The sequence below is a fragment of the Phaseolus vulgaris genome, chromosome 9 (genome assembly GCF_051622355.1).
Source record: "Phaseolus vulgaris cultivar YP4 chromosome 9, ASM5162235v1, whole genome shotgun sequence".
In the NCBI taxonomy this organism is placed as follows: domain Eukaryota; kingdom Viridiplantae; phylum Streptophyta; class Magnoliopsida; order Fabales; family Fabaceae; genus Phaseolus; species Phaseolus vulgaris.
In genome coordinates this window covers 19129947-19152462 of record NC_143506.1, presented here as the reverse complement: position 1 = coordinate 19152462, position 22516 = coordinate 19129947, and the positions used below count along the sequence as shown (strand labels likewise).

At 33.7% G+C, this 22516-nt stretch overlaps 1 protein-coding gene across 1 annotated transcript; it reads left to right on the top strand.

Annotated features, from left to right (window-relative positions):
• Nucleotides 1-14027: 14027 nt before the first annotated feature.
• Nucleotides 14028-18146, top strand: LOC137820786 (Leucine-rich receptor-like protein kinase family protein). Its single transcript, XM_068625030.2, has 3 exons — nt 14028-14195; nt 14572-17245; nt 17480-18146. Exons 2-3 carry the CDS (start codon nt 14659-14661, stop codon nt 17818-17820), a joined length of 2928 nt encoding a protein of 975 aa, XP_068481131.1. The 5' UTR covers nt 14028-14195; nt 14572-14658; the 3' UTR covers nt 17821-18146.
• Nucleotides 18147-22516: the final 4370 nt, after the last annotated feature.

Sequence of the window (22516 nt, the reverse complement as noted above, 5' to 3'; positions counted from 1 at the left end):
TTTACAAGAATGAACATGTAAAAACAATATATATCCTCCTTTATGCTCATTATTTTCTTTCTGTAGGATCAAGCTTTACTTCATTATTGAAAGTATATGCAGCAAGATATTGAAGCTTTGATTTCATTTTTCCAGATCTGCTCTGTTTATGTATTTTAGCAGAGGTAAATTCCTGCATTAATGAAGATCACAATAATCTTGAGTGCAATATTAGGAAGTGTGTAGGTTTAATTAATGACTTGATTCAATTGGATGTACATTAGAATACAGAACTTTGTTTATAGTTAAAATTTTGATTATTTATTTCTCGCATGAAAGACCATGCAGATAGATCGAAGATTGTAAAACTAAGTAACGATTTATTCAAAAGGGCATACAAAATGCAAATTTTTAAGTTAGAAAATCATATCACTGTATTAAATATGTAAACTTTATTTTATAAATTAATTTTCAAAGCTAACTTTAGATTTTAGATTTTGTAAATTGATATCATGTTACATCTTAATATTGTTTATTGGATCATAATCATAATCATAGAATTATGAAAAAAAAATCAAATAAAAAGTGAAAATTCAATTTCCTAATCATAATCATAGAATTATGAAAAAAATTACTTTTTAAATTAGTTTGTTGGAAATCTCACATCGACCAGAGATAAGGACATTTCATAATATATAAATAGGTGCAAACCTCACCTCCATGAACCGGTTTTATGGGGATGAGTTAGGCTTAAATCCCACTTCTTAACATGGTATCAGAGCCATTTCGAGCCTATCCTAGCGAGTATTTGTTGGGTTTATCAGTCCACCCGCTATCGGACCGTTACCGGACCACCCATAACATATATCTCCACGCACGAGTTGGTAGCCTCGACGTGAGGGGTGTGTTGGAAATCTCACATCGACTAGAGATAAGGACATTTCATAATATATAAATAGGTGCAAACCTCATCTCCATGAGCCGGTTTTATGGGGATGAGTTAGAGTTAAAACCCACTTCTTAACATAGTTATTATAAAAGGCAACTTTTTAAATCAATTGGTTTTGATACTGATTTAAAATATTTAAAATTAATTCTTAGGAGATAACTTATTTTTAGAAAAACACCTCTTAAATCGAATTTTGAATCAAATAGTTTAAAATTGAAGTTTTTATTTTTAAATTGATTATCCTATGAATAAATTTGAAAATAATCCCTCTCTCGTATTAGTTATTCTTCTCTTTGTTTGATCGGCGTATTCCCTGCTATATAAAACCCACAAATCAGTTCAAAGTGAATGTTAATAGAATTCGAGTGAAGGTTTTTAATAAAAGAAATGTGAACAAAATAGAAGAAGAGATAATTAGATGAAGAGATTACGTTTTTATTGTATCAAATGAAAATATAAAGGATTAGTAACCGATTTTTTTTGGAATTGGCCCATGTAACAATTTTTTTTTGGAGAAAGTACACTTTGATGTATTTTTATATTAAAAAATGTATTATTTATTATATAATAATAAAATAAATATAATGTTCTGTTGTTCATAAATCTATTTTTGGAATTGTGTTTTTCATAAGTAAAAATAGTATTTTAACATTAGTTTCAAAAATAATCCTAAAAGAAGAAACTTTTTATATAAAATAATTTTATTAAAAATATCAGACTAACTAAAAATAAAATTATTTTATAATATATGAATAAGAAGAATTATAATCTTATAAATTTATTTTATAAAAATAAGTTAAACTCCCTTTTTAATAAATTAATCGCAGTGGAGTTTTTTTATGGGACAAAGATAGTTTGATGTTTTACTACCCTGAAACATAAGAGAGCCCATATTTTTTTTTCATCAGCAAATAAGAGAGCCCATATAAAGTAGTTGATCTCACAAAAGGTGCAGTGCAGTTAGACTTTAATTACAGGGGTGTGAAAAATAATCACCTAATCATATCAAATATCAAGCCGAACCTAATTATAAAAATTATACAACTTTAAAATTAATTTCAATTAAACCACATTTTATAAAAGATTTAATTAATCGAATTGTTTTTATAAAATGGGCTGATGCTCTTAAAAATTGAACCATAGGTAAATTTTAAATAGATAATAAAATTGAATCATAAAAGAATGAAATCGTTTTGAAGAAAGTCTGGAAGTAATCTACTTTATAAAATATATTTGGTTAACGAAATTATTGGTGGACAAGCTAGTTTGGGTCAGATGCAGAGAATCCCTCTAATAGTCTGGAACAAAAACTGTTTTAACAAGTAATAACTACGGTTACAGGGTCTTTGGTAGAAGTTGATGTTGCAATGTCAGAACAAGAGGTGCTCAAGTATGCAAGGTTGCGTGTATTGGTTCCAATCGGTAGAGAGACACGAAGGACGTTAAACTTGAGGTTTAATAGAGTTGAATAGAATTACAAAAGAAGACAATGCCTCGCTGGTAGGAAGGATAACCGAAGAGGACGTAAAGCTTGCAGTGTGGAGTTGTAATAACGATAAAAGCGCGGGACCTAAGGGCTTCAACTTTGGATTTATAAAGTTTTGCTGAGAAGATATTAAGGTTGACATCATGAGAGTTGTTCATAATTTCGAGAAAGACGAAAGATGGCCAAGGGGGATGAATGCTTCGTTTATTCTCTGATTCCTAAAGTTGACAATTCGCAACATTTGAATAGATTTAGACCTATTTCTTTGATTGGATGTTTGTACAAAATTGTGGGTAAAATATTGTCTTTGAGGCTGAAGAAAGTTTTACACAAGGTTATAAACGACAAACAATCTATGTTTTTGGAGGGCAGGGGGCTAATGGATAGTGTTCTAGTAATAAACGAAGTCTTGGAAAAAGTGAAGAGGAGGAAAAGCAGTTGTGTTTTCTTCAAGGTTGATTACGAAAAAGCATATGATTCAGTTATTTGGGATTTTATTTACTATATGCTGGAAAGGCTAGGTTTGTGCGGGAAGTGGATTGGATGGATAAGAGCATGTCTTGAGTCTTCATCAGTGTCTATGTTGGTAAATGGGAGTTCCTACTCAAGAATTTAAGCCAAAGAAGGGCCTGCGACAAGGAAATCCTCTAACTCTGTTTCTTTTTCTTATTGTGGCAGAAGAGTTAGTTGGGGTTGTAAGGAAGGCAGTAGAGAAAGATTTATTACAAAGCGTGGAGATTGGAATGCTTCAGTACGTGGATGAAGACTCAATTAAAAATATGGAATAGAGAGGTCTTTGGGAATGTAAATCAAGAAGGGGACGAGTTGCAGAAGAAAATTCAAGATCTAGATGCAAGAGATGATGAAAGCGAGTTGGACAATGTTGGGAGGGAGGAAAGAAGAATGTTACTGGCACATCAAAGTTAGAACTTTTTTAAACAAAAAGTTGTTAAAACAAGGTGATTTAAATTCAAAGTTTTTTTTCATTTGGCAATTAAGTGGAAAAGAGCGAGAAACGAGATTAATGCAATCTTCGAGAATGGTATTTGGTATGAAGACAAGGATGTGGTTAAAGATAAGGTCAGAGATTTTTTCAAAGCCAGATTTGACGAGGATTGTGGGCCACAAGTCAGATTGGATAATGCAGATTTCAACAGAATTTCTAGTTCTGATAACTTGATGTTGGTAGGTGCTTTTTCTGAAGAGAAAGGTAAAGAGGCAGTGTGGAGTTGTGGTAGCTCGAAAAGTCATGGCCCGGGTGGATTCAACTTTTGGCTTTATAAAATTTTGTTGGGATTATTTAAAAGAGGATATCCTCTCGGCAGTGAATGACTTTGCTAATAGAGGAAAATGGCCTAGGGGTCAAATGCGTCATTCATTTGTCTCATTCCTAAATCTGAAAATCCTCAACATTTGAGTGAGTTCAAACCAATCTTGCTGGTGGGGTGCACCTATAAGATTATTTCTAAGATTTTGTCTACAAGGTTGAAGAAGATGTTGTATAAAGTCATTAATCTTAGGCAATCTGCTTTCCTCGAAGGAAGGAGTTTATTGGATAACGTGCTAGTAGCTAATGAAGTGTTAGAGGAGGTGAAGAGGAAAAAGGCTAGCTATGTTTTTTTAAGGTGGATTACGAAAAGGCGTACGACTCGATACGCTGGGATTTCCTCTACTACATGTTGGACAGACTAAGGGAGGGCTTTGGAAGGAAATTCTAGAATCTAAATATGGTGGGTGGAGTAGTCTTAAAGAGCAACGACTACTCAACTCAGATTCACTCTGGTGGAGAGATTTGAAGGAGGTCTGGAAGCAAGAAGTCTAGGGTTCGTCCTTTGAGGATTGTTTCAGGTGGGAGATCGGTAATGGGAAGAAGTTACTCTTTTGGGAAGATAATTGGTTGGGTTCTAGTAGTTTGAAAAGTATTTTTCCAAGGTTGTTTTCACTGTCGGTATCGAAAGATACTAAGCTTTGGGTGTGGAATTTGTCTTGGAGAAAGGGTCTTTTCGATTGGGAATCAAAACTGATTACTTAGCTTCTTGGGGTTGTACACCTTTCAAGTCCCTTTATTGATTCCGAGGATAAATTGGTATGGAAGGATGGTGCTAGCATTGATTATTCAGTGAACTCAGCGTATGATTTTTTAAAGGGTTTGTTAGCAGGGGATTCTTCGAGTTTTTATTACTATTTTTGGAAGATTAAGGATTTGTCATTAGCTCACATTACTACTTGGGGGGTCCTGGAGAACAAGATCTCTACCAAGGTCAATCTGGCAAGACGTGGGGTTGCGATGGATAGTACAATTTGTTGCTTTTGTAGGAAGAAAGAGGAGACTGTAAGTCATTTGTTCTTTGAATGTAGATTTTCTTGGCTATTGTGGAATCTTTGCTATGTTTGGGTAGGGGTGAAGTCGGTTGATCATCTTGAGCCTACTTCACATTTCTTGCACTTTAACTTGATTGGTGCTCCTACTGCTGTCAACTTAGCTTTTGGAAATATTTGGATTCCTTTTGTTAGTGAGATTTGGCGTCATAGGAATAAACATATTTTCAAAGGAGTAGTGATGGATCATTTTGAAATTTTCTCTTTGGCTCAACTGAAGGTATGACCTTGGGTTACTTCCAAAGTTCCTTCTGCTTGTGTTTTCCTTTTCTGATTGGTGCCTTGACCCATTGGTTTGTATGTTTTCGATAAAAAAACAAGTAGTGGTAGGTTGGGTTGGTGATTCTTTCTGTGGGTTGTGAAGGGTTGTTGTTGTTGTTTGGACTGTTGTAGGCATTTAGGCCAAGTTATATAAGGGTTACACCATCCCTGAAGTGCTTCACATTTATTTATTTTTTCTTGCTGATAAAAAAATGACTCTCAAGGACAATTTTCCGAGGTTGTTCTCCATTTGTTCTAATAAGGAATCTCTCCTTTGACAAGGAGGGGAGATGGCTGATAATTCAGAGTGAACTTGGAGGATCGAATGGAGAAGGAACTTGTTTGAATGGGAAAAGAATTAGGAACAACAACTGATGCATCTTTTGAGAGAGCAGAGGATAAGGGCGGATAAGGAGGATACTTGGGTTTGGAAATATGGGGAGATAATTGTGTACACAGTCAAATCTGCACACAAAATGCTTAAAAAAATGGTTCAAGCGGATGAGAAGGATCTTTTCATGAGTTTCTGGAGGATAAATGCACAACCATCAGCTCATATTACAGCATGGAGGGTCTTGGAAGATAAAATAACGTCTAAGAGAATTTGGTGAGAAGGGGGATAGGTATGATTAACAATATTTGTAGTATGTGTGGGGAGGAAGAGGAAACTTCGTCTCACCTTTTTTGTACGTATAGAGTTGCCTGACTTGTGTGGTCTAAGTGCTATGATTGGATGGGGTTGGCATTGATGGGTCACTGGGAGACAAAACAACATTTTTTAAGCTTTAGGATGAGCGGTGTCAATGAAAGGGTTAATCAAATATGGGGTCCAGTGTGGATAGTAGTTGTAGGAGAATTGTGGAAGCACATGAATAAGAGGATTTTTAATGGTGGTAGGATAAGTCATAATGAAATTTTTTTCTTTAGTGCAGGTGAAGGCTTGGTCTTGAGTAAAGTCCAAAGCATGTGGAGTATGTTTTTCCTATCTGGTTGGTGTCTTGAGCCTCTAGTCTGTATGAAGTCTATCAGAAATTATTAGGAGGTTTAACTGATAAGTATATGAGCTTTTATGGTTTGATAGTAATTGTTTGTCTTATAGTTAATTGTGTAACGAGGTTGGAGGGATTGAGAGAGAGGACGGATTTTTGTATAAGGATTTGAATATCCTTGAAATACCTCTTATTTATTCATTTGTTTTTTGCTGATAAAAAAAATTAGTTAGCATATTCTCACTGCACCTCCGTAACTTTAAACCATACTTTTTAAAAAAAAAATTCAACAATATCCTTTTAAGAATGTTGAGAGTGTGATGTTTTCTACTTCATTTTCAAGTTGCGGTGGTTGTTTGTAGTGACAAGTGATGAACTCTTGATGGTTGAGGTAAGTTTTATGACACTTTTACGAGTGTTGATTGTGTTTTCGTTTGTTTTTTTTTTCATTTTTTAGAAGTTATAAAATTCAAACAAAAAAACCAACAAGGTGAAATATGGAGTATAAAACTAAAAATAATAATAATTTATCTTCATACTAATGAATGTCGAATAGAACTAATCTTCTCGCTAACTCTCTTGTACACAATCAAATTATGAAACTATTATCTCAAAAGTTGTAATCGAAAAATAATGGAAGTTTTACTACTGAAAGAGGTTAGCCATAAAAGAAGGTATAGAAGTTTGATGGTGCAATTGAAATTATTTTAAAATATGAATTATGTTTGATTTAAGATTATTTAAAAAAATTATAAAGGTTAAAATCAAAAAATTTCAGAAAGGTTAAGGAAGAATTTGACAACTAATTTTATACCGATTCAATTTAATTTGGTTATATCTTTAAATCCAAATGGTGTAGGGCCGTAATCAATTAAGCTAGCCCATATCAAGAAATGATCCAATACAAAGGAGTGTGATGAGGCAGGAAAGTGTAGAATTAATTAGTGCTTGATTTATTAATTCATTTTCAAATCAATTATTGTAGCAGCAGTTCCAATGCAAATTTATAGTACAAACATCCCACATTTAACTATTCAAAATTAGTTTTATTTGACAGTAAAATAAACGGATTAAGTGCAAACCCATCACCATCAACTTTATTTGTTCCATAAATTGATTGACATATTTGTGGATCTTTGCCAGCTTAAATCCCAGTTGCAAGTGTTTCTAGATGGGTTTCATGTGAATGATTAACAAAGAAAAATTTGACTATAATTCATCCCTTTTTCTAAGTGGAATCTGTGGAGTTTTGACACCATTGTTAGGGTTAACACCAAGTGGTGCTCAATTTGGTTCATCTCCCTAATACTTAGTGAGTTAGTCACCATCCTAGTGGACCTTTTAGTTCAACATTAACACACACAAACATATATATATATATATATATATATATATAAATTAGTGCCCTTTATAAAAAGAAAAAAGAAATATTTCTGCACGGGTTACTTCAATTTATTCTCTTTGAAAGTGCATTAAAACTTTTTCTAGCACATAATGGTGCTTAATCTATCAAAGCATTATTAAAGTATAGCTGAGTGATTGAACTGGACCACTAAAGAAGAACATGGAACCCTACAAATTTTAAAGAGACTCAGATCCCATCAAAAGAAAATGGATCGGCTTCGCGTCATGCAAACCTCATCACATTGAATAATTAAAAAATGTGAATGAATTTATTTAGGAGAACACAACACATATAGGTGAAAAGTTCGTGATACTAATTCATATATTAGTACATATGAAAGCACTAACCCAAGACAAAGCACTACTGATCTTTGACAGCATATGGGCACAACTCCACTTTTCTTCATGACATAAGTATATGATAAACTAATCAATTTTTATTATTAGAATGGATCAATTATTGAAAGAGCAACTAAGAGTGTATCATGTTGCTGCTAAACCCACTATGGAGCTAAATCTACTTAGGTATGTATTGGAGTAGAGAACAAGGTTGACTACTAGACGAATTTGACTTGCATCACTGATGTGCCATCAATCTCACTACTTTAATTACAAGTCTCTCATATTAATACCAATTTAGTAGTCAGTTTATAGCTAGAAACAGTCCAAATTGGTAAATTTGACTTTGATTATCTACGTTGAAAGAACCACATTGCATTGCATGGTAAGTTTGACTTCGATCACTTATGCTGAAGTTCATATACATTAGCAGTTTAGGCCATGGTGTGGTTAGCAATATTGGAGAATACATGGTTGTGGCAGGTTGTTTTCTGTAAACCAGTTAGTTCTTAGTACAAACATCTTCTGGATTTTTTTGTTGGAGTGTAAAGATGCAGCAGTGGTGAACCTATTTCTTTGAGGATGCCAAGAAATGCAAGGCGATATCATGGAACGTACCATAACTTCTCTGCTTTTGGGTAGTTCATATTGTTAGTGGACACAGTGGTACTGTATTTTTTCTGTCTAGACAATGAGTTAGGTTTCTTTGAACAAGTTAACTTATACGCAGTGTATTTTTTTTATCCATAAAAAAAACAAATGAAATAATATGAGTTATTTCAGGAATACCTCAACTTTTATACATATAGATACTCATCTTCAAATAACTTGACAATAATTGGATAATCAACAAGACACTTAGAAGATTGTACCTACCTATCTCCTATATACTTTGACTGACTTCATACAAATTAAAGGTTCAAGACACCAATCTGAATACGAAAAACTTACATCATACGCTTAAGACAAAACCCATGACCAAGCCTTCATCTGTGCCATGGTAAAAATTTCGGAATGATCTAACCTTCCACCTCCAAAGATTCTCCTTTTTTTTTTATCAGCAATAAAGATTGAATAACAGGAACCACTTAAGCGGTGGTTCAACCCTTATACATACCTAAAAAAAAATGAGACAATTTCTCTGGTCTTCCAAACCAACAAATAGAGAGACAAACAGATTTACCACTAAAAAACCCATACCGCCCGTACAATTTCAAAAACTAACCCATACAAAAACAGAACTAACTCGTACAAAATCAAATCTAACCCGTACAAACCCAAACAGACTCAAAACCAAACTCAATACAATCTCCCACAACAAGGGACAAAAAGAACAACAGAAGCTTAGAACAACAAACAACCCAACCGAAGGAGTAACTCTTATAAAAACTCACTTTATTGAAAACATACAAGCTCTAGGATCAATGCACCACTAGCAGAAACAGTTGTAGAAGTTACCACAACAGCTATCCACCCACCTCTCCATATCTAATTAACACTTTCCTTGACCCCATTCAGCCTAAAACCTTCAAAATATTTCTTTGACTCTCTATGATTCGTCGCTGCCATCTCTATCCACTGGTAGCACTTAGCCCACACTAGTTAGACAACTTTGCAAGTACAAAAAAGATGAGACGTGGTTTCCTTTTCCTCTTCGCACTGAGAGCACATAATAGTAGTCATACTTATCTCCTTCTAATCTAGTTTGCTTTAGTGTATATAAGATTTAAAGGTTATTTTGTGTTGCTAAGTTGTTGGTTTATTTTGAATTTGACTTAGAGAGATATAGTCTTTTCTTTTATATTTTTTTTATCAACAATGAATTAATAAAATAAAATGAGATACTTTAAGGGTATCTCAACCCTTATACATGAAACATTCATAGTTTAAGCAATCAAAGCAAAATTAATCAAAGCAAAATTAAGTGACACACCACTAACTCAATAATCTTAAACATTCCTAGTCTTTTCTTTTATATTATAGGTTGAAAAAAAATTTAAATGTTTTTTTTGGTATTACCGATAAAAAAAATGTTGAAATTCATAAAAAAAAAATTATTTTTGGTGAATTGTGAGAGGAATTTTCTGAGATTATTTCTTAAGAAAAGTAAAACAAAGAGAAGTTCACTAAATAAAAAATGATTGATAATATTATACTACACCCTTGAAATCCAGTGCAAAATTGTTAAATTCAAGGTTAATAATTTAAATTTAAATGGCAAGAAATTAAAGTCCAGTAGTGGTTGGTGCCCATAACCATGAGCAGTGAGCAGCATCATCAACGTTACTTTTGGTAGCTAGCTAGGTAACTGCACCACACTCCCAGTCTCGGCCACTACCACCATAATATCTCTACTTTACCTACAATCGTTATCATCACTGACAGCTATGTCAAAACCAGTTCAACCTTATGCCATAGGATCACCTCGTATTCACATCTATTCCCAACCCTCGTCTCATCACTGCTACTTAATTTCAATTCTTTTATATATATACTTAATTAAGTTTTAATTACATTATAAATTTGACTATTTTAAATTGATTTTTTTTATTTAACTCTAAAAATCATAAACCCTAAACCTAAATGATTATTATTTTGTTACCTTATTTAATTTGGATAAGACGATTATTATTTTATCATTTTACTTAATTGTATGTATGTGTTATTATATGTTAATATTAAAAGACGTAATTTTGTGGTTATAATATATAAGAAGTGGTTTTTGTTGTTGGATGAAGGTATTTGAAAATGAAAACAAAAATAATATGAAAACAAAAAGAAAAGAATAACAAAAACCTAATTAGTGTGTTGGGAGATTACGAAACAAGTGTTATATGACACATAATTTTGGATCCTTTTATTTTGTTTTGGTCATGTTCTCCCAAATTACCCTCTGTTATATGTTACTCTTTCGGTATTATTGAGATAGTTGTGGTTTTGAATGTTAATTGAACCATTGTGATTTTGATTCCAACCAAATTTCAATGTTCATTGTTTATTGAATCTTGTGGTTAAGAGATGAGTTGATAGGTTATTATAGGTACTTGAATAATAGTTACTCCTTTAAAGTGGTGTTCTATATGTTAATAAGTTACTAGGTTTGAATTGAGTTTTGTCTTACATCTTGTAGAATCATAGAATCAAGTATCATTATCATTTTGTTTTATCGTTCTTTTGTAAGATATCTAATTTGGACTTGTCCTTTAAAAAATATTATGTAATATGATGTGGAAAAGTGAAATTGTTTATTTGTCGTTAATCGAGATTAAAAATTTAAAATAATTTCATCCAACTAGTCGCTTATTCGCTCTCTCCCAACACAACACTTAGATTTTCCTTTTCATTTTTTATTTACTCTAATTCAATAATAAAAATCATTTGTTATATTATCACCATAATTACTTCGCTTAATATTAATACAAAGTAATACCTGAAAACAACTAAACATGTGACGAGATAATAGTCATATCATCCATTTAACAGTAAAATTAAACAAAAGAAACTCAATTAGAAAAATATAAATTTTCAAGTAATCAATATAATAATTTTTTTAAATAAGAATTACAAATTATCATAAACTTAATTAAATCTTAGTGTATTACATATGCCATAAAGTTTGCGTAAGTGGTTATAGTGTCATACAAAAAATGTTAAGAAACATATATACACTCCAATTTAGCATACAATATGCATGAGAGTATATCCACTACCTAAAATAAACATGAGTGTGGAAATTCTGTGTGTTTATTTATTGTGAATGTTAAAAGTCCATGATTTTATTATAAAGAATGAAGATAGTGGGAAGGAAGGGAAGAAAAAGGAAAGGATGAGAGTAAGATTGGTGAATTGGGAATTTTGAATGTAGAACCCTAGAAAATGGAGATGGGCAAAGCATGCTGGTGTGACAAAGACCACACACTGTATATTCCTTCGAGAAAGACACACTGGGTCCCTTACTTCTCATAGCACACAGGGATAGATGCACAGGTTGAAGACTACTGAATAAAAATCAAAGATTATTATTATTATTGGTATTATTATTATTGGTGTTATAAAGTGAATGTGCCCACGGCCTCAGTACAAATGATGAGTCTATGTAACGTAAAAGAGTGGCAACTTTTATTTGTTTACATTCTTCTACTTTGTGCATCTATTTAATTTTCCCTATTCTCTTTCAGCTTTTTTGGCCCATGGCTCTGCTCATTCCCCTTTGCCTCACTTCTAACTCCTATTTCTCTCCCTTAAAGTTTTCTTTCTTTCTCTCTGCACCTCTTTCTGCTTTCTGAGAACGAGCATCCAAGATAAGAAAATAAAGTCCAAGCAAAAGGGGTTCAAGAATCTTGCTTTTTAACATGCCAATGGAAAGCTGCTCTATCCTGCGCTCCACCAACGTCTGCCCCTCCAGTCATAACAAAATTACACCCTCACCCACCCATCACTTTCTTCCTTTTTTTTCTGCACCCATGTGTCTTCACTCCATTCTAATTTTCACTCACTATAATCTAATCTCAATAACTCACCAATCACCCTTCTTCACTCATTCATAAATTTAAGCAAACTTTATGGTAGTTCCCAAATATATTTTATTATTAAGATTACTTCACGAGTAGTTCCAAGATATAAGATGAAGTATGACAAGTACTCTCACATCCCACTTAAGCGAATTCAAACAAATCAAAGGGCAAGATATCAATCAGAAAACGAAAAATTAGCCGAGAGAAACTACCATAAAGTATGCAACCAAGGTTAATATACTCAGGCACGAGGTTGAGGGTTGTTTATTTTCATGCTTTCTCACACTACTTTTTTGCAATTCGGGTTGTGTAATGCTCTGGAGTCGATAAATCTTGGCTTGAGTAATATATGGATAACAATGGTTAGTGAAATCTGGCTTCATAGAAATAAGATAGTTTTTAATGAGGGAGTTCTAGACTTGTCCAAAAATCTTTTCTTTGACTCAGTTGAAGGTTTGGGCTTGGCTCACGTCTAAGTTTCCCTCAACTAGTTTTTCATTTTCTGATTGATGTCTTGTCCCTTTGGTTTGTTTGTATTCGCTTTAGTGAGATGTCGAAGGAAGTTTCTGTCAAGTTTTGTCAGGAGCTGCTTTGTTTTTTAGATGTTTAAAAGGTATTATGCAGTTAGACTGCTCATACCTTTTTGTATAAGGGTTGAATCACCTTTAAAGTACTTTTTGTGTATATATTTTCTTGATTGCTGATAAAAAAATGATAAGTATTTAATAGAAGATACGTCATTAATTCCTATTTCAGATACTGATTAGTACAATTATAATGAAAGAAACAATAAACCATTAATTACCTAGTTCGTGAATAATCTCCCTACTTATAAAACTGCGTAATAATCTCTTAAATCTTCAATATTCATCATTTTAATCTTCTTGCTTCCTTTCCATTTCCGACAACACAATGTGTAAAGAAAACAAGTCGTGAAGAAGATTGCTGGCATGCATGGACGTGTTGTCCTCGTCTTAGATAGTTTTGAATCAGTTATTCTGTTCAAATACCCCCTCCTTCTTTGCATGGTTGTTTTGTCCGACAGATGAAACACTGGATTGAAACATCAAATAGAAACCAAACATATAAGGTTCTGACAACAAAAAACAAAACAAGAGCTGAAGTACCAAAGGTAACCAATACTTTACCAAAAGTAAATTAACCACTTGCAGCATCCTCCATATCATATCTTTGTTCGCGATTCCAACTATAATTACTATAGTCGGGCCAGTAAATTTTAATATATACCTCAAAATCAAAAGCGTACTTCAGATCGACCCACACCGTTAATTAAGCGTATGCTTTTCATCTATGGAAATTATAGAAACTGCTTAGTAGAGCGTGAAGCTGATATGACACATGATCATTCACCAAATTACATTTATCAAAACCTGTGTGTGCTTTCCACATTTGAACCTTTTCATTAGTGTTTTAAATATAATAATAGCAAGAGTTTGAAGAGTTTGTTTTCAACGGTTACAGAAATTCTTTGTCACTTTCTCAAGTGCTCTGCCAGTGAGTCGGTCAAAAAAGAGCATTTTGGTAAGAATCCGACAAAATCAGAGCCTTTTTCCAACATCTGTCCCTGTTTCCTTTCAACCGTTTGTGTTCAAACGCCAATCTCTAAGAAGTCAAGGGGCAGTTTCGTAGTTATGTCTGAACCCAGTGCCCAGTTCCAGTTCTTGCAGCATGCCATCTATTTAAGCACGCACACACCTCTCTCCCTCACGTCCAACCCATCCTCTTCAAATAGTATTTCCAAGAATACTTCATCATCTCTCTCTCTCTCTCTCTTTTCTTTACTTCCAATCCAATTCTTCTCTATCCTCAATTCATTTTGACTCCGACCACCATCGTCAGCACAAACTAAGTACTCCTCCAATTATGATAGTTAGGTACGTAATAATATCTTTTCATTATCTATGCCACTTTTACAAATTCTCTTCTAACTTCATATCCTGGTGCATGCATAATGTCCCTTAACACATGAACTGACTCACACGAAATTAATGGTAGCTAGAAGTCAAACACATCACTCATACCCAACTGCAAAAGCTGCATATATGTTTTTCATTTTTGTTACAAGAAGACATATATTCCTTTGTCTTTTTCCAAAACACACACACATAGAATAAAGAATATTTCATAATACTTTAATATATATGTTTTTCTCTCTGCCCATGATTATTTTAATTGACATACTATTGAACTTTGATCACTGATCACTAACATAATTAAAAAGTTACGTTAATCATGTATGCACTTTTACAGCTTGGGATCCGAGGAGATAAATCCAAGGCAGAAGATAGAAGACTGAATTGCTTCACAAAAAATAAAACTCAGCAGGAAGGTGTAGACATGGCCAAAGGATCTTCAAAGACAAAATCCATTACATTTATATGCCTCTTCTTGTTCATGCTCTACTTCCATTCATCCCACGGAGATCCACAAGAGGTTGAGCTTTTATTATCCTTCAAAGCTTCCATCGATGACCCGCTTCACTTTCTCTCCAACTGGGAAACTTCCTCTGCCAATATATGCAGGTGGCATGGCATCACCTGCGACAACAACGTTAACTCTTCCCACGTTAACGCTGTGGTGCTCTCGGGAAAAAACATGACTGGCGAGGTTTCCTGTATTTTTCAACTTCCATACGTCACAAAACTCGACCTTTCCAATAACCAGTTTGTTGGGGAAATTACTTTTAACTACTCTCTCAATGATCTGTCTCTACTTCGTTACCTTAACCTCAGCAGCAACAACCTCACAGGTTCTTTGCCTCAACCCTTGTTTTCCGTGCTTTTCTCAAACCTTGAAACTCTGGATCTCTCCAACAACATGTTTTCGGGGAACATACCTGACCAAATTGGATTGCTTTCCAGCCTAAGGTATCTTGATCTTGGAGGAAACGTTTTGGTAGGAAAGATTCCGAATTCCATCACCAACATGACCACTTTGCAATACCTTACGTTGGCTTCAAACCAGTTAGTGGATAAGATACCACAAGAAATTGGCCAAATGAAGAGCTTGAAGTGGATTTACTTGGGCTACAATAACCTTTCAGGTGAGATACCAAGTAGCATTGGAGAGTTACTCTCTTTGAATCATCTCGACCTTGTTTACAACAACCTCACTGGACCTATTCCTCATTCTCTCGGACACCTCACCGAGCTTCAATATCTCTTTCTCTATCAAAACAAACTGAGTGGTCCAATTCCCCAATCCATTTTCGAACTCAAAAAGCTCCTTTCACTCGATCTAAGTGATAACTCTCTTTCGGGTTTGATTTCTGAGCGTGTGGTTCAGCTCCAGAGACTGGAGATTCTCCACCTTTTCTCAAACAACTTCACTGGGAAGATTCCAAAGGGTGTTGCATCTTTGCCTCGGCTCCAGGTTCTTCAGCTATGGTCAAATGGATTAACAGGTGAGATTCCTGAAGAGCTAGGAAAACATAGCAACCTCACTGTGTTAGACCTCTCCACCAACAACCTCGCAGGGAAGATTCCAGATAACATATGCCACTCAGGTACTCTTTTCAAGCTGATCCTCTTCTCCAACTATTTCGAAGGAGAAATCCCAAAGAGCTTAACCTCTTGCAGAAGCCTTCGCCGAGTTAGACTCCAAGACAACAAGTTCTCGGGGAAATTACCATCGGAGTTAACCACACTGCCTCAGGTATACTTCTTGGATATCTCTGGAAACCAACTTTCAGGAAGGATCGATGACCGAAAATGGGACATGCCGTCGCTTCAAATGCTCAGTTTGGCCAACAACAACTTCTCAGGAGAAATCCCTAGCTCTTTCGGGACACAAATTATCGAGGACTTGGACTTATCAAACAACCAATTCTCAGGTTCTATTCCACTAGGTTATAAAAGCCTGTCAGAGCTGGTGGAATTGAAGCTCAGCTATAACAAACTCTTTGGTAACATCCCAGAAGAAATTTGCTCGTGCAAGAAGCTCGTGGCCTTATATTTGAATCACAACCAGCTCAATGGTGAAATTCCGATGAAATTCTCCGAGATGCCGGTTCTGGGCCTTCTTGACCTGTCAGAAAACCAACTCTCCGGCGAGATTCCACAGGATTTGGGAAGCACCGAGTCTCTCGTTCAGATCAACATTTCGCACAATCATTTTCGTGGAAGTTTACCTTCTACCGAGGCTTTCCTCGCCATCAACGCTAGTGCAGTCACCGGCAACAACCTTTGTGACCGTGATGGTGACTCTTCAAGCGGGTTGCCACTGTGTAAAAGCAACAACCAGAACCCAACTTGGCTCCTCATCATGCTGTGTTTTCTACTAGCATTGGTTGCGTTCGCAGCAGCTTCTTTACTCGTCTTTTATATTCATAAGAGAAAGAGCTTCTCGGAAGTGCGAAAAGTGGAAAACGAAGACGGAACCTGGGAAGTGCAGTTTTTTTATTCCAAAGCAGCGAGGTTGATGAAGGTAGATCATGTTTTGTCTGCGGTTAAAGAGGGAACAGTTGTCTCCAAAGGAAGGAACTGGGTTTCCTACGAGGGGAAGTGCATGGAGAATGACATGCAGTTCATGGTGATAGAAATCAGTGACTTGAATTCTCTTTCGATGAGTACGTGGGAAGAGACAGTGAAAGTTGGAAAGGTTCATCACCCCAATATCTTCAATCTTATTGGGACGTGTAGGTGTGGGAAGAAAGGGTACTTGGTGTACGAACACGAGGAGGGTAAGAAACTAAGCCAAATTGTGAACAGTCTGAATTGGAAACAACGATGCAAAATTGCTGTTGGCGTTGCAAAAGCGATTAAATTCCTTCATTCTCGAGCTTCATCCATTGTTTTGGTGGGAGAGGTTGCACGGGAGATAGTTAGTATCGACAGCAAAGGTGTCCCTCGCCTTAAGGTCACTCCTCCCATACTGACATGCTTGGATGTCAAGGGCATCACTTCTTCACCCTACCTTGCCCAAGGTACTAAACTAAATCACTGTTTTACAGCTTACTAATATTGCTTATATACATACCATATGATCTTTCCACACAGCTAAAACATGTTGCCATGATGGTCACATATTCATATATAGGATTATAGGCTTTCATGATAATATCCACAATGTCTTATGTTGTGCCATACGTACTAAATAACATAAGTTAATGTTTCTTGTTGGATCCGTGTGAGTATGATACTTGATTCTACATTTTCAGAGGCAAGAGAGAGGAAAAATGTGACAGAGAAGAGTGAGATATATGGGGTGGGAGTTATGCTGATTGAACTATTGACGGGAAGGAACGCCATAGACATAGAAACAGGCAATGGCATGCACAAGAGTATTGTGGAGTGGGCCCGTTATTGTTACTCTGACTGTCATCTTGACACGTGGATCGATCCTGTGATGAAAGGTGGAGATGCATCGAGCTATCAGAACGACATGGTTGAGATGATGAATCTGGCACTGCAATGTACCACAACTGATCCCACTGCAAGGCCATGCGCTAGAGATGTACTCAAAGCCCTAGAGAGTTTTCACAGAACTACTTTTTGCTGAGTTTCAGCACTCAAACCTCAACTCTGTGATTTTCCATAAATCTGATGAGCATTCCGCTGACCTATATGGTTATAGATTTTATTTACTCGTTTTTTTTTTAATTTGAGTTTTCACTTTTTGCCTTTTTTGTTTTAATCCTTAATTTGTTTAAGGTTTCTAGTTTAGCGTAAGTTGTTGATGAAGGGATTGTTAGGGAAATGTTTGCTTGATATTATAAGGGCATGCTCATGACATACTGCTGATGAGTGTAAAAGTAAATGTAAATAAATTGAATGTGATTAATAAATTAATCATATGAAAGCAATGGAACATCTATATAATTTGTATTTCCTGTGTATTTAGCTATGGCCTCTGCCTTTTTCCAACAGCTGGATATCTCTTTTCTTTTTGTAGAGAGACTGTTTTCTTCCACTTTTTGTTCCCATGTGTACTCTTGTCTAACCCCATTAACTGTTTACCACCTGTTTTGCATAATAAGTATAGGTTTAGAGTCTTTTTATAAACATGTGAAAAATATATAATTATTTCTGAAGAGTATGTAAACTATAAATCTCAATAAATTAAAACCGGTTCTTAAAAGTTGAAATTTCTAAAGAACTTCAAAATTGTTTTAAAACTTAAGTCAAAATTATTTTCATATAATAAATAAAATATTACCTATGAAATAAAGTATCTTATAAAGGATTTATTGAATCCCTAATCTGTTGTGATACTAGAGGGTCTAACAATTATATGATCTGATTACATATATTGTACTTATATTCTTATATTTCGATTTTCTGATCGATAACAATAAATATATTTGAACAATAAAATACTAAGCATTGGTATAAAAGGATTTGATCATCCTCTCAAATGGATCCATTTAATTTTATTGTTATTTTTTGAAGAAAAAAATTAAGTATTGCAATTTTGTTCATGCCAGACTGTCTCATTAATGTTTTAAACGAATGTTTTGATTATAATTGTTAAACAATTTTTTTTGAATTCATACTCAAATTGTGTTTCATTAAAGAGATTTTATATCTAAAAATGAAAAGATTTAAATTTGCACAATAATTGTTTGTCCTTGTTTGACATGTATCTTTAAAAATAACATTTTCCAAAAATAATTTTTTTTAAAATCAATCTATTCCTAAACAAATCTGTTTACATAAATCTTGTGAATATCAATAAATTGTGAATATCTCTCAGTTTTTTTAAATATAAGCAATTTGAATAAATTGAAAATTCCAAGTATCCTGTTTTGTGTTTTGGCATGAGGATTATTTGGAATGAAACAATTTTCTAATTATATTTTGATTTTGTTTTTACTAACCCATATTACAAATAATTCTTAAATTACAAATACTTTGAATTAGTTTCTTAAATTTCATAACAAAAACAAATTGGAAGATTGCAATCCAAGTTTTTTTTGTTTTGACCATCTAGCAAATTCAAGGATTTTGTTATTGTTTCAGAAAAAATAAATAAATGTTGGCCTACTTAAGGGGTAGTTTAACCTTTATACACAACATTATCCAGAAACACTACAAAAATCAGTATTATCTACGAATTTTTACCCACGAATCTGAATCTGTAGCTAAATTCAGCATTATCTACGAATATTACCCACGAACAACATTACATACGGATATTACCCACAAATTCTGAATCCATAGGTAAATTCAGCATTACATATCAACTATTACCCACAGATCTCTATTACCTACCAACTATTATCCATGAATCTCTATTACCTACGAACTATCACCCACGGATCTGTATTACCAACCAACTATTATCATAAAAATTATATACATAATATTAAAAATATTATTAAAATATGAATAATTTAAAATCATAATTAATATTCATAAATAATATAAATACTATTAATAAATTTAATATTATTTAAAATATTAATAATATTAATAATATTAATAATATTAATAATATTAATGATATTAAATATATGAATAATGTTATTAATTTGTATTATAATATTGATAATCATACTAATAAGTATAGTAATAATCATAACATGATAATAAAACTTGACTGGTGTATTGGTTAAAGCTTTTTGGGACATTTCTCAATGGACTTGGCTTTGAAGCCCACCTGCTACAGTGTAGTTCTACATTTTTTCACTACGGTTTTTCCTCAGCACAATAACGGAGGTTCTTTTAACTTTCGTTAAAATTCAAAGATTTATTGTAGAACCTCAATAAAACACTCTAAATTTCTCAAACTCCTATAAATAAATATAATTAAATCTATTTATAAATAAATAATTAAAAAATACATAGTTTTAATATATTTTATAACTAAATTCTCTAACATTTTGAAAGTGTAACTTCACATTACAAATAAGGCTTTTAAAGTTTAAAAAATTTATTTTGAAAACTCGGCAAAAAATAACTTTGTATAATAAGTATTTCAACAACTAATCTTGGATAATATGTATTTCAACAGTATTTGCATATTTTTTATGATTGATGGTACGTTGTTTATATAATTCCTAGTTTTTTTTGTTACGAGCTCATACTTCAAAAAAACCTGACTTATTTTGTTTTATCATTTGATGTACGTATATTTTATGTGCAATTTTAGTTTTAGTTATAATTTTTAATATTTAATTCTCATAATTTTAAACATTTTAAATTAAGGCTTTTATTTTAAAATGCATCTAATAATTAATTCCCTATGAAAGTGGGAGGTAATAAAGTTAATTTCTCCTTACAATATGTTCTTGCAATCTTTGGTCAAGAACACACATGACTTTGAAGTCCACATCTGCTAGATAATGCAATTATTTAGGATATATAAAGTATTGATAAACACCAATTGTTGCTGAGCTAGGTAACACTGGCTTGTGACACAAGTTAGGGCAGTAAGGTGATGAAAGAAACAATATTGAAGTAAGAAGAAGATAATGTCTTATTTAGTATTTTTTCTCCTTAGATATAATAGACATAAGTGTGGCTGAATTGTGATTCCTTGCTAGGACTGTCGTTGGCGGTCATTGCGCTGGTAACGGATAGGAGTGTGTCTACGGTGGAAGAGAGAGTGTTGTGCGGGAAGGAGGAGGAGTCGAGTAGCCATCTGTTCTTTGGTTGTTCTTTTGCTTGGCGAGTTTGGTGTTTATGTTTTAAGTGGCTAGGAATCCAGTTTGTGACTCATATTGAACCAAGGTGCAACTTTGATCAATTTAGATTGTGCTTACCTTCGAAGACGGGTCTGGTTGCTTGGAATACGATCTGGGTTGGGGTTATAAGTGAGATTTGGAGCCACAGGAATCGTATAATTTTTAATAGAGGAGTGGCAGACGAGAAAGAGGTCTTTGCGTTGGCACAGGTAAAGGCTTGGTCTTGGGTTTCAACAAATTCCCGATTAGTTTCGTTTTCTTATTCTAATTGGTGTTTGGCTCCTTTGGAGTGTACGAGGTTAGTTTCTTGAGGTTTTTTGCTTGGTTTTGTAAGGGGTAGAAGAGTTGGTCTGGTTTTTGGAAGGCGTTAGTTGGAGCTGGTTTAGCTTTTTTATGTATAAGGGTTGAACCACCCCTGAAGTGGTTCTATTTTTATTTTATTTATTTTTTATTGCCGATAAAAAAAACGGTGGAAGAGAGAAATTAGGAGGATTGTTAGAGATGGTAAAAAAACCCCGAGGAACATGTTCCTCATGGATGGTTTAAGGGACAAAATTACAACCCTGAATAAATGACTTAATTGAGATTTTAACCCTAAATAATATAAAAATAAATTCTCACTAAAACTATTTTTTCTTGTAGCGTTTTATTCATTCTAAACGTAAACATCTTATCTCTAATACTAATTTATTTTATTTTATTTTGTTAAAACGTCAACATAAAGTGTAAGATATATTTAATGTGATATTTTAAAATAATATTGTGATTAATAATTTCATTTTCAATTTTAATATAATTAAATACTTATTCTTTTATCAAAGAAGAAAGAACTACAATAAATATTAAGTATATTTTATCAATAAAAGAAAGAACTATAATATTTATATAATAAATGAAAGTAGTGAAATTTATTTATATTTTAAATATACATGTGAGTCCGAAACACAAGACTATATCTTGAAAGGGATATTGTAAGAAAAAAAGGGTTGGAACTTAATTTGAAAAATAAGGAAAACACAGTATATGCCAACCCCATATGGAAATGGAAGAAAAGAGTTTCTGATGATCACAGAAATCGGAAAGTGAATGCTCCTTTCATCTTTACAATAGAGTGGAACCCCAACAATTACACTTATTTTCTGGGACCACCATTTATTTGTTCAATACTGGTTTCATGATATCTTTTGTCCTCTTGCAGAACACTCTTTTCAAGAATTTACTACACAGTATAGAGCCGAAAAACAAACCAAAACAATTGCACTATACCAATAGGCATACAATCACGCAACTCAAAGTTGCATGCAGAAACTCAGTTTGACAGCGAAACAACCAACTCATTGAACATTTCAATACTGGCTTCAAATGCTTCACTATTCTTTATCTTGTTGGTGTATGTTAAACGCAATTTCCAAAAAGAGATAATTTAGAAAATGGTTTATTCTAAAATATACCCTGCATTTGGTATTGCTGCGACCTAATGATTCAATCACATTCAATGTTGTGATTGTCATAATAATACAATCACAAAATCTAACCAGCAGACAGACATTGAACAGAAACTTTTGATAT